General features: G+C 31.7%; 1 protein-coding gene across 1 annotated transcript; it reads left to right on the forward strand.

The window, feature by feature from the left end:
- The first annotated feature begins 3041 nt into the window (after positions 1-3041).
- LOC136419254 (acyl-CoA Delta-9 desaturase) lies at positions 3042-9440 on the forward strand. The gene is made up of 5 exons (XM_066405465.1): positions 3042-3246; positions 3309-3439; positions 6911-7116; positions 7169-7354; positions 9031-9440. The coding sequence occupies exons 1-5, from the start codon at positions 3111-3113 to the stop codon at positions 9341-9343; spliced, it is 972 nt and encodes a 323-aa protein (XP_066261562.1). The 5' UTR covers positions 3042-3110; the 3' UTR covers positions 9344-9440.
- Positions 9441-12710: the final 3270 nt, after the last annotated feature.

The raw sequence follows: 12710 nt of genomic DNA on the forward strand, positions 1-12710 counted from the left end.
TTCAAAATAAATCGAAAACTAAAGATTAAAAAAAAAAAAGTTTCATATAAAAATTTTACAGTTTTCTGGTCTCTTGATGTGTGTGACTTTCTAAATTTTATAGTTTTATATTTTAATTTATATTTTATATTTTATATATGTATATTTTTTTATTTTTATAGTAGGCATAGTTTTCAAAATAATAGGCCTAACTTTTTTTTTTTTAATGCGGATCTGGATAATTTTTTGCATATTTTGAAAGTGGACATTAAGGGCTTTTCTATGATATATCACATGATAACATTTTCTAGCGTTTTGTTTATTTGTAATAAAATTCTGTTCACATTTATAAAAAAAACTCTGAGGATGGTCTCTTTTAAACAAAACGCTAGAAAATGTTATCATGTGATATATCGTTGAAAAACCCCTAATGAGCATTTCCAAAATATGCAAAAATTTATCCAGGTCCGCATTTAAAAAAATAAAGATAGGGCCATTATTTTGAAAACTAGGCTAACTATAAAATTTAGAAAGTCACACATATCAAGAGACCAGAAAATTGTAAAATTTTTATATGAAACATTTTTTTGAAAAATCTTTAGTTTTCGATTTATTTTGAAAATTAAATTTCGGCATTTTTCAAATTTTTACCAATATCTCAGAAAATAAGAATAAATTAGCAACACTGTTTCCGAATATTCACTAAGCTCCAAGTTTGACACATTTACTCTAAGTTAACCAAACTCGTACCTTTTGCGGTTTCCAAGATACCAATACTGAGCATCGAAATTTTCATCACCCTGTATAATATTGTCTAAGGAATATCAGTTCCTATTGGATCTCATTTAATGACATTCAACTCCTTTCCCTTTAAATTTAGAATGGATTGAGTAATGTTGATTCTTAAAGAACATAGATCCCCTTCGAAATCATCTTTAAAGGTGCATTATTGACAAATTTCATAAAGAATTTGAATTTTTCCGCACGTAAAATATCATTTTCTGTGCCTTTTGCTTGCTGACTTGGCCTTTAGCATACATAGCACATATGCCAAACATTTAATACAATCTTCATTTAAAGGTACCACTTACAGAATTTGATGTATAAGAATATAATCATCTCGATTGGTTTCTAATGTGGCAATAATATTCGTATACTGGGTGTAACATTTAAATTGAGATATTGCAATATCTCAAATAATAAGTGCTCTATGAAAAAAATGTCTATTATGAAAGTTTAATTATTCCACCAGGAAAATACATTGATAGTAAAATTAGTGTCCCTCTGCCCCTCCTTGTGTGGGATAAGGAGTAATTTTAATTTTTTAAACAGCATCCCTTACTTTTTATTGCAGATTCGAATTCTACGGCAAAAAACACGTAGAATTTGTCTAGAACATTTTTTTCGATTCACGACAGATGGCGTTATAATCAACGAAATTTAATTTTCCTTTCGCTTATGGTTTACCGAAACGTTTGATGAAATCTGTTTAAAAAAAATCTTATTCTCACACGTTGTTGGGGGTAAATAAAAATAACACATTTTTATTTTTTTATATTTTTTATTTAAACGTATAAAAAAAAGAAATAACTTGAAGAAACAAATCATTTTAACTCACTTAGATTTATTTCGGTATTATATATAGGGTGTAATTTAAATGATGTCATTAATTTTAAGGAGTGATTCCTTGTCGTATTTTACGTAAAAATGTTCATATAAAAATGTGTCCTAACTTGCATCATTTTCGAAATACATGGTGTCAAAGGTTAATTAAAAAATCGATTTTTTATTAATTATTCAAAAAGCTAGCGCCGATTTTGGTGAAACTTGTCATGTTTGTTACCATTAATAAGAGGCTACGTTTGATGTTATTACATTTAAATAACAATTCCAGTGGCGTCGCAAACGATTGCCTGATTGATATTTATGGTGTGATCATTATATGCTACCGTTTTTTCTGAATTTGATATAAATAAAAACTTACTTGAGTTTAAAATATCATCAAAAATATTACTTCGATATTTTTATTTTTCCCAAAAATTAAACGAGTTACAAAAAAAGACAAAGGACAAGAAAGTTTTATTTTTAATTGTTTAATCTGATACAAATATCAAATTCAGAAAAAACGGTGTATAATAATCACACCATAAATATCAATCAGACAATCATTTGCGACGCCACTGGAATTGTTATTTAAAATGTAATAACATCAAACGTAGCCTCTTATTAATGGTAACAAACATGACAAGTTTCACCAAAATCGGCGCTAGCTTTTTGAATAATTAATAAAAAATCGATTTTTTAATTAACCTTTGACACCTTGTGTCTCGAAAATGATGCAAGTTAAGACACATGTTTATATGAACATTTTTTCATAAAGTATGACAAGGAATTACTCCTTAAAACTAATGATATCACTTAAGTTGCACCCTATATAATACCGAGATAAATCTAAGTGAGTAAAATTAGTTGTTTCTTTAAGCTATTTCCTTTTTATACGTTTAAATAAAAAATTTAAACAAATAAAAATGTGTTCTTTTTATTTATCACCAACAACGCGTGAGAATAAAATTTTTTTAAAGTAGATTTCATCAAATATTTCAGTAAATCATAAGCGAAAGGAAAATTAAATTTCGTTGATTACAACGCCATCTGTCGTGAATCGAAAAAAATGTTCTAGACAAATTTTACGTGTCTTTTTCCGTAGAATTCGAATCTGCAATAAAAAGTAGGGGATGCTGTTTAAGAAATTAAAGTTACTTCTTATCCCCCACAAGGAGGGGCAAAGGGACACTAATTTTAGTATCAATGTATTTTCGCCGCGGAATAATTAAACTTTCATAATACACATTTTTTTCATAGAGCACTTATTATTCGAGATATTGCAGTGTTTCAAGTTAAATGTTACACCCGGTATTCATACATTTTGATTCGTGGTATTTGGTAATTAGAACAGTGAATGGCTGCGATTTGCATTATTTTCAATAATTTTTAATACAATACGCTTTAAACTTAATTATACACTTAATTGTGTTAAGTCATGGATAATTGCGTTTTCTGTTAGGCGACAGTGAAACCGAAGCTGTAGTTAAGCCTAGGTACATTCAGTTAAACGCACCAAATCGAAGAAAATGGATCAGCCCCTGTCGAAAAAACGGGAAATCAATTGGATGAAGGTTCTCTTCCAGTTGCAACTTAATTCCTCTGGCATATTCACTATTGGATATCTAATTAGATATGGATGTATGTACCGAACGTTCTTCTTCGGTAAGTACTTTTTGTTAAAATAAAAATAATCAAAGCTATAACAAAAAATGTATGATATTTAGCCATTCTCTTAATCGCGCTTGGAGTGATAGGCCAGTTTGCAGGGGCTCACAGATTATGGGCCCATCGTTCCTATAAAGCATCCTCAGGATTAAAAATATTTCTCATGATTTGTCAAACATTAGTGGGACATGTGAGTATAACATTCATTCCATTAGTGAATTTTCTTTGAAATTTGAGAATATTCAGTTTCATATATGCTAATTTAGTTATCAATGATTCTATACCTTTAGCAAAAACATTTTAAAAAAAATTATCTGGTATCCTCCTCTTCCTCCTTCACCCTAAAAAAACAATAGCGGTAGTATTTCAAAAGTATGTTATGGCGTCATTCAATTTATCATTCTCCATATAATCATTAAAACTGACCACAGAATAAAGATCTTTATATACGTAACACCCCATATTACTTTATTTAATACCTACACAGAGTGTTTTAGTTAGCTTGGAACTAATTAACATCAAGCACATTCCGATGATTTTTTTTCGTTTTTAGGACGCTCTGTATAATTCTCACGTTTCATCTGTTGTGAAACGTCACATGTTATTCCAGTGTTCTGTTGGGCATACATGTTATTATTCCCAAGTGATCTACGTTCTTAATTATTTTGCATTGTTATTTCGTTGCATATTAACGGATTTCCCATTTATCTGATAAATAATTCAGGGGACGTTTTAAAAGTCAGATTTACACTTATTTCCAATTTGGATTTAGACTTATACGTGGATAAAATACTTACAAGCTCAACGCGTAGAATTAAGGATTTTGTTTATTACAGGGTTGCTTAGTTTCAACGCAAGAGAAACTAAGTAGATAGTAAACATTTTTTCAATTCTTAGATTATAGAAACTCAGCCATTAGATGGGCTTTAGAGATGAATGTAAACCCAACTCAAGTAGTTCTGAATTGGCTGCTTTCAAGATTTTAAAAGTGGTAATTTTTTGTAAAGTTATATCTTGAAAACTGGTAAAGATAAAAATATTTTCTGCACCTATTTCAATGCCGGTATACAAGGTGTTTCATTTCAAGTGAGACAAGCAATTATTTCAAAAACTCATTTTCAAATCAAAAAATGTTTGGAATAAACATTGTTGTCAAGGGGAAAACCTAACGCGCATAATAAAATTTTTATTCAAGGTCATTTGGAGAGCATTTCAAAGGCAGCTAAATTTTTTAAAATGGAACATTCAATTTTATTTAGATTTTTGAAGAACTTAAAAAAATAAGAAATTTTTGCTAAGAAAGTTTTTTTCTAAAACCTCTTTTTACGGTGATATTAACAAAAATTAAAGTAAATCATTTAAAATGAAAAATGCTTTAAATTGTAAAAAATAATTAATAATTTATTAAAAATAAAACATAACAAAATCTTCTTACAAGCCAAATTAATCATCAATCCATCAAATGTTCAAAATGTTGACCTTCCACATCGAAACATTTTTGAAGTCTCATAGTAGACGATCTCGTAATGTTTCCAAGCATTCGTTCGTAACATTTCTTCTGTGATTAATTCACAAGCTGTTCTGGTGCGGTTTTTCACATTGTCCGAAGTCGTTGGAACTTGAACGTACGCTTTTTTTAAAAATAGTCCCAAAGAAAAAAGTCTAATGGTGTTAAGTTGGGTGATCTGAGTGGCCAGTTCACCAGACTATTACGTCCGATCCATTTTTCCGGGAAGTTCTCGTGCAAGAATCTTCTTGCCACACGAGAAAAATGAACTGGATATCCATCATGCTGATATTATAACGCAACTCGTTGCTCAAGACTAAGTTCTTTCAACAAAACCGGTAGATCATTTAAAAGAAAGGTCCGATATTTATCCCCATTTAAATTGTCTTCAATAAAATATAGTCCTATTATTTTATTACCGACAATACCGCACCAGGCATTAACGGACCAAGGTCTTTGACGTTTCACATCTCGTATCCCGTGAGGATTTTCAAGGGAGCAATAGTGCATATTATATCAATTTACTTGACCATGATTGATGAACGAGGGTTCAACCGAAAAAAGCATATTGAAGAAAAAATTCTCAATTAATTTTAATTTTTCCTTTACCCAATTACAAAATTGCCACATGATTATTTTCATTGGTAACCATTCTCGCCCGGTTTTTTTATTCTCCTCCACATGACTATTTTCAAGAAATTTATTAATTATCCAATAAAAAGTTGTACGGCTAGATAATCTTTGATCAGGGAACCTTTGCACGTAAAGTTTACGAGCTTCATGAACGTTTTGATGGCTTTCACGGTAACCTAACACCATTTGAATTTTCTCTTCTTTAGAAAAGCGTACCATTTTAATTTTGGTTCGAAATTTTTCACAAAAATCTAACGATGAAATTACTTGAAGTATCAACTTTATTTGAAAACTTCAAAGAAGTATCAGATATTTGTGTTTATAAATATGAATACGGGTTAAAAAATAAATTGTGTTTATTTATTTTGTGTTTCAAGATATGAATGGAAATATATACTTTGTTTCATTTACAATAAAAATTCAAAAATGTCTCGATGTGGAAGGTCAACATTTTGAACATTTGATGGGTTGACAATTCATTTGATTTATAAGATCTTGTATTTTATTTTCAATAAATTATTAATTATTTTTTACAATTTAAAGCATATTTAATTTTAAATGACTTACTTTAATGTTTATTAATATTATCGTACAAAAAAGTTTTACAAAAAATCTTTCTTAGCAAAAGTTTCTTATTTTTCTAATGTCTTCAAAAATCTAAAAAAAATTGGATGTTCCAATTTAAAAAATGTAGCTGCCCTGGAAATGCTCTCCAAATAACCTTGAATAAAAATGTTGTTATGTGCATTAGATCTCCCCCTTGACAACAAACAGTGTTTATTCGAAACATTGTTTGATTTGAAAATTAGTTTTTGAGATAATTGCTTGTCTTACTTTAAATGAAACACCCTGTATATTTGAACACATTTGAAACCGTAAATAATTTATTTATTTTTAACGTTTTTGTTTAAGATGGATGTGCTATATGTTTTTGTGAACAAGTTTACTCCAAATTTTGTATTATACTTGTATTTAGCATCAAATGTCGCATTTGTATTATTAGAATTAACATCATCTTTATTATTTGGTTCAAAGTAAAAATTGAGAAAATGTCGAATTTTTTAATTCAGTTTTTATCGTTTTTAATGCGGCAACCACCGTCATAGGGATAGTCTTAATTTAATAATGTGGAATTTATTGATAAAGTGGCTACTAAATAAAACTATTGCCTAGAAACGTTCGAATATATAAAATAATTAGTATTACTAACAATAAGGCTTATAGGTAGCTACATCTACAAAATACTTTAAAGTAGATCTGAAAATCCTAAAAAATTGCCATGTAACTTTGATCATTTGAATTTCATAGCGTAATACTAAAATTGTATTTTTTGTAATTTGGAATCGAACAAAATTCGAAAAAGTGTTCAAAGTGACGTTTTTCATCTATCATTTCCGTTGGAAATTTTCTAACCCTCAACCTGCGTCCGCCCCGAAATACTTTCTTTTTTTAATGTAACCTACCACAAATTTAGTATTTCACTCTCAGCATCAAACAAGATCACTAATTGCTTTTTTCTAGGGCACCATTTACGACTGGGTTGTTTGGCACCGACTGCACCATAAACACTTCAAAACCGACTTGGACCCATATAACAATAAGAACGGGTTTTTCTACTCTCATTTCGTTAGCTTAATGAAGGACTTGAGTCCCGCCCAAATCGAAGCCATTAAAGAATTAGATGTCTCAGATCTAGAAAACGATAAATTGGTAATGTTCCAGAAAAAGTAAGTGATCTTTTCTGTTACTTTTCTGTTTACTTATTATTATTATTTAAAGGTGGAGCATTTTTCTATATGTCCTGCTGGTACTTCTTCTACCAATAAATGCTCCATGTGAATACTGGGGAGAATACATTGTAACGTCGTTTATGGTAATTGGTTGGTTAAGATATGTGTTGACTCTTCACTTCACTTCGTTGATTCATAGTGCTATAACCATATGGGACTTAAAACCTGGAGAAAAGTAAGATATTTACATATATACGGGGTAATTCAGAATACAGTGGATGCTGAAAAAGTGCGTTGCAGGATTTTCTTCGGGTGTTGTCTAGGACTTCGGCCATTATCTTGATGTATAGTCTTTACTATCTGCTAAAGGTTTTTAATATATTTTAGTATATTTCTCTAATTCTAAAAGAAATGGAAATGAACAAGAACCTGCTATATAATTGCATAATTACTTACCATTTCTAAAAATATCTTGATAAAATACAATTTTTTTTCAACAAACTAGGTATAAATACACAATTATTTTAAACCTAAACTGAACTAATGTGAACTAATCTTTTTTGGTGCCTGAGGAAATGAAAATCTTTAAAAAATACCCGGCTGTTGATGTACCCGCTGCATATGGCCCAATGTTAACAGCAAGTAATGTGGAATTTGATTTGATGTATCTTCTCCTTTCCGCTAAACCATCCTCTCTCTTCTACCCGATTCCGGAACTGCCTTGTCAGTATTATTCCGAGGCACCACAAAGTACACACTACTTTTATTCCCTTTCTTCTTCCTTTCTTCCATGGCTTTCCTTCCCATAATGTCCTTCATTATATGTAGTTTTGAACTCCGTCCATTTCCTGTCATTCTCCGTCAGTTTTTTCTCTATTGTTTCACGCTCTAGTATCAATCCATTCACGATTGCTTTATCTTGCTTCACTTTCCATTCGGGACGCACCAACAAAGTATGCTCTGGACTGCTTCAACTCTCTCCTGGCAGAACCAGCAGAGACTTTCGCTTTCAACGTTTACTCGATTCAAATATTTATCAAAAGCTCCATGTCCTGTAAATATCTGTGTCAGTCTATAATTGTACAGTATCCATTCTACTTTATATCATTCATTTAAGCTTGGCACTAAAACTTTTGTTCATCTCTCGCATTCCTCCCATATTTTTTCCCATTCTTTGAACATTCTCTCCCTGGCATCTATCTAACTCTTCTTCCCATTTTCCCATATCAACCTCCTCTTCTCTATTCTTAGCCTAACTAGTGAGATCTTAGCTAGAACCAGCATCAAGTCCATAGCTATCATTCTATGCCCATCTTATCACCAGTGTGCGGTTTCTTCGTTCTACCGGTGCATCATACTTTCTCACCATAATGACCACAAACCATAAACCATTATTTCCCACCATAATAGTACCGCAGACAACATAACTGAGTAAGCCGCCAGTACCAAGGTTTTCCTCTTACAACATCCAGGCATGATCCCAGATAGCGCCTTAACCACTTTACCCACTTTCTTTGCGATTTTCCGTATAAATTCGACAAAACTGATACCGTCCCCAAACCATACTCCAAGGTATTTTAGCTTTTTTTGTGTAACAAGTTTGTGCACGATGCTTCTGAATGAATCCTTATTGCTTTATATCTATCAAATGATGCTCTTTAATTTCTGTGAGTAGCAGGTTAATCTGAGTTAGTTTAGGTTGGCAGCTGCAGATAGCAGGTGGTTCTGAACAACGCAAAATAAAATGTGATGTTTTAATTTTAATATTTCGCCCGTTGTAAGGTGTTCTTAAAGAGACAATTTTTTGAAAAACTCTCGTAACTGTGTTTCTAGATTTTGAGATACAGCATACCTATACCTATTTTTTATTTACATCCAGTATAATAAACATACTTTTTCGGTTTTCACTAGATACCCAGCGGACACTAATTTGGTCTTCCTTATCACAAAAACCTACTGGATCTCCTATCACTACTTAGCCCCATGGGACTGCCAAACCAGCGAATTTGGAAAATATGGAACCGATTGTATTACCAAATTCATAAAAGTGTGCGAGGCTCTGGGTTATGCCTCAGATTTGAAGACTTTAGATAACAGTAGTGTCCGAGCTGCCCTTGCCAAATCTATTTCTGAGAATATTAATATTGATAAGTGTCTTGCTGAATATGAAGATATCGATAAAGTGAAGACTGTTAGTCAAGTGGTACCTAAACTATGTTGTTAGTGGTTTGTTTTATTATTATTAGCACATGGTAATGATGATAGCTACATGGTTGTACAAATGATCGCTATTTAAAAACATTGCTGATTTTCTTAGAATAGTTCGATGTTTTTTTACCTTAGGCCCATTATTCCTATAATACAGAAAGTTCATAATTCGAACTGAATGAGTGGAGTGTCGAAAATAACAAGAAAATGGGGGTAAAATTTGTTTTCAACAATATTCTTCCGCAAGATTAAAAAAGCTATAATTTCCAAAATATCAAAGGAAAACCTGAAGAAAGAAATACTTTAGAAGACGTGTGGTAAAATATCGACGAATGCGGGGGTTTTTGTTTATAGAGCTCGAAAAATATAAGGGAGCATGTGGCGAATAGAGATAACACACAATCGTTTTAAATACAGGGGGCAGCTGGTAGAGGTAATAAATGAATTCTTGAAGATACAAAAAATCTTTGCGACCTTTTTTTGAGACCACTTTTTTTGTTGCTTTTATATCTATGCTATGTGAAAATGTCATGATCTATTTGTCTACATTCTGAGTTTATTTTCCATTCTGATTTATGAGCAGGACGAGTTAGCTGTAACTTTTTGAGTTGTTCTAGTTTTTAAGTTCTACAACCCTCAAGTTATCTATAAGAATCTATTATTTATTTTATCTAATCTATTAACAACACGTAATACTCGATGTTGGAAATACCATACTATCTTCTAGTCAAATTTTAAGTTAAAGTTCGTATATTATTATAATAATGACACATCATTACCGAAATAGTCGATACGCCTATTGACAGCTTAACTACAAGGAAAACCTTCAGCTTTTAATTTTAGTTAGCAATTTGTACCAAAGAAAAATGCATAAATACATAATATCCCTCAGGGATACGTACTATGTACTTAATTTTAATTAAAACTTCTCAGAGACTAGACAATTTAGTCCTAAAGTCTGATTCCACTAATGGTCAGAACCATTAAAACAACATTGGTTATGTTTTACAGCATTTAGATAAATTATTTATTATCTAAGTTCCAATTCTACTTCTAATAGTTGAGGTGTGAGGCCGGATGTCATATAGTGGTTGGTAAAATTTGTTAATTGTGCACTTAACCCATCAAAGACAAAGTTTTTGATTAATCAAAATAACTCCATTTTTAGGTATCAAATAGTATCATTATGAATAAACTATAACTAAATAAGTGAATAAATACTTTAAATTGAATATTTTATTAGTAATTGTCTGTTGTCGTATAGCAACGCCAGTATTTAGTAGCAGCGTCGAAAGTTGGAACCGGAATGTAAGAAAATAGAACACATTTTTTAATGCATCTGTGTATAACGATATAGTGTAATATACATATTCTGCAGGATGTTTTTGAATAGATGGTAAAAATTTTAGTAGGTGACTCCTGAGTCAAATTGAAGATGAAAAGTTCATGTAAAGACATATTCAAAAATGCTTTGTCTTCAATCTACAGGTTGTTAAAAACATTTTTTTAATTTTTTTTTTAAATTACTTGCTTATTTTCTATCGAAACTTGCTGAAAATTTATATACAGGGTGTCTCTAAAAGGTCTTTACAACGCTCTACCATAGGTAGCTGAGATCAAAATAAAACGATTTAACCATATTTGCCTTAGTCCAAAAGTTAATAATAACCGAGCTACAGGGTGGCAAAGTTGAAATGTAAAATTCAATTTTTAGCCATAATTATTAAATGGCAAGAGGAAAACTCATGAAATTTTCTACAAGGGGGTTTTTCGGGATGAGGAATTCATATCTACAAACAAAATTTCGATAAATCGCAGAGGGCCCCACGTATACGCATTAGGTACTTGTTTAGGTCCTTCAAACTTTTTTGTTTTTAACGGTAAACTAGTTTTGGAAGAAAAAACGTATTTGCGCGGTATTTTTGCTTAAAAAAGGTATACCTTAATCAAGTCGCTAACTGCAATCATTTTCGAGAGAAACGCTTGTAAAGTAAATGGAAAGAAACGTAATTTTCTAAAGTTTTATTTTTTAATATTAAAAATAACATTAAAAAATTACTTAAGTAACTATTCAAAATGCCCACCATTTACACGCACACAGAAATTAATGCGACGAATAAAATTAAATTGTATTCTTTGCATTACTTCGTCATTACCCGGAAGATCATTTACTGCATTTTGAATTCGTTGCCAAAGTTCTTCTTGAGTAGTAACAGGTGTTCGGTACACCACGGACTTAAGGTGTCCCCACAAAAGGAAATCCAATGGATTTAAGTCCGGGGAAAGTGGTGACCAATTTACGGGAGCGTCATTACCTCTGCCAATCCATTTATTTGGGTACTGCTGATTTAAATAATTCCTGACAATTAATGTGAAATGAAGTAGAGCACCATCATGCATAAACCATATTCTTTCTCTTTGTTGCAGAGGAACATCTTCCAACAAACCTGGTAAGGTATTTTGTAAATGTTGTGAATAAATTTCTTCTGTCAATTGCTGAGGAAGAATAACTGGGTCAATAATAAAATTATCAAGTATTCCAGCCCAAACGTTAATTCTAAATTCCTCTTGAAAATGCACAGTTTTGATTGCGTGTGGGTTTTCGTCCGCATACACATGTTCGTTGTGGCAGTTGGTAATTCTCTCCCTTGTGAAACCAGCTTCGTCAGAAAACAAAACATTTCTTCCAAAATTAACATCAGTTTCCCTTTGAAATATCACAAACTGGTAGAAACGTAAGCGAGATTCCGAATCTTGTGGTAGACGATCTTGTACTGGTGTTTTGTGGTATAGGTATAGCAATTGTTCTGTAAGCACTCGATGAACGATATCTTTCGAAAGTGCTAGTTCTGTCCCGATTTGCCTAGTACTTAGTTCTGGGTCTTCTTCCACACGCTCTAAGATTTGTTCTTCAACTTCAGGAACTCTTACAAAAACGCGGTCGTGCATAATCTGCTGTTTCAGGTGCAAAGCGGCCAGTCTCCCTAAGGCGTCTTTCTACAGCAGCAAAAGTTGGATGACTTGGTACTCTACGGTGAGGAAATCTTTCAGCGTAAATTCGAACACATTCTCGACCATTTCCTTGACAGAATCCAAATACCAATATCATATCCGTGTATTCTGCATTGTTATAGTGCACCGCCATAATGTAAATAATACCATAATCAAAATTTACTTTTACCACTTAACTTAAAAGCATAAAATGAAAACTCTTATAAAAATGTTCTCTCACTTTCGGGAAGATCAATTTGATTGCAACAACAATAATAATTGTTTGATAATAATAATTTAATTTTCTTGGCAACTAACAATAGTTGGTACCTGAGACTGGAAAAGGTTGCGTTCCTTTCCATTTACTTTACAAGCGTTTCTCTCGAAAATGA

The sequence above is a fragment of the Euwallacea similis genome, chromosome 2 (genome assembly GCF_039881205.1).
Source record: "Euwallacea similis isolate ESF13 chromosome 2, ESF131.1, whole genome shotgun sequence".
In the NCBI taxonomy this organism is placed as follows: domain Eukaryota; kingdom Metazoa; phylum Arthropoda; class Insecta; order Coleoptera; family Curculionidae; genus Euwallacea; species Euwallacea similis.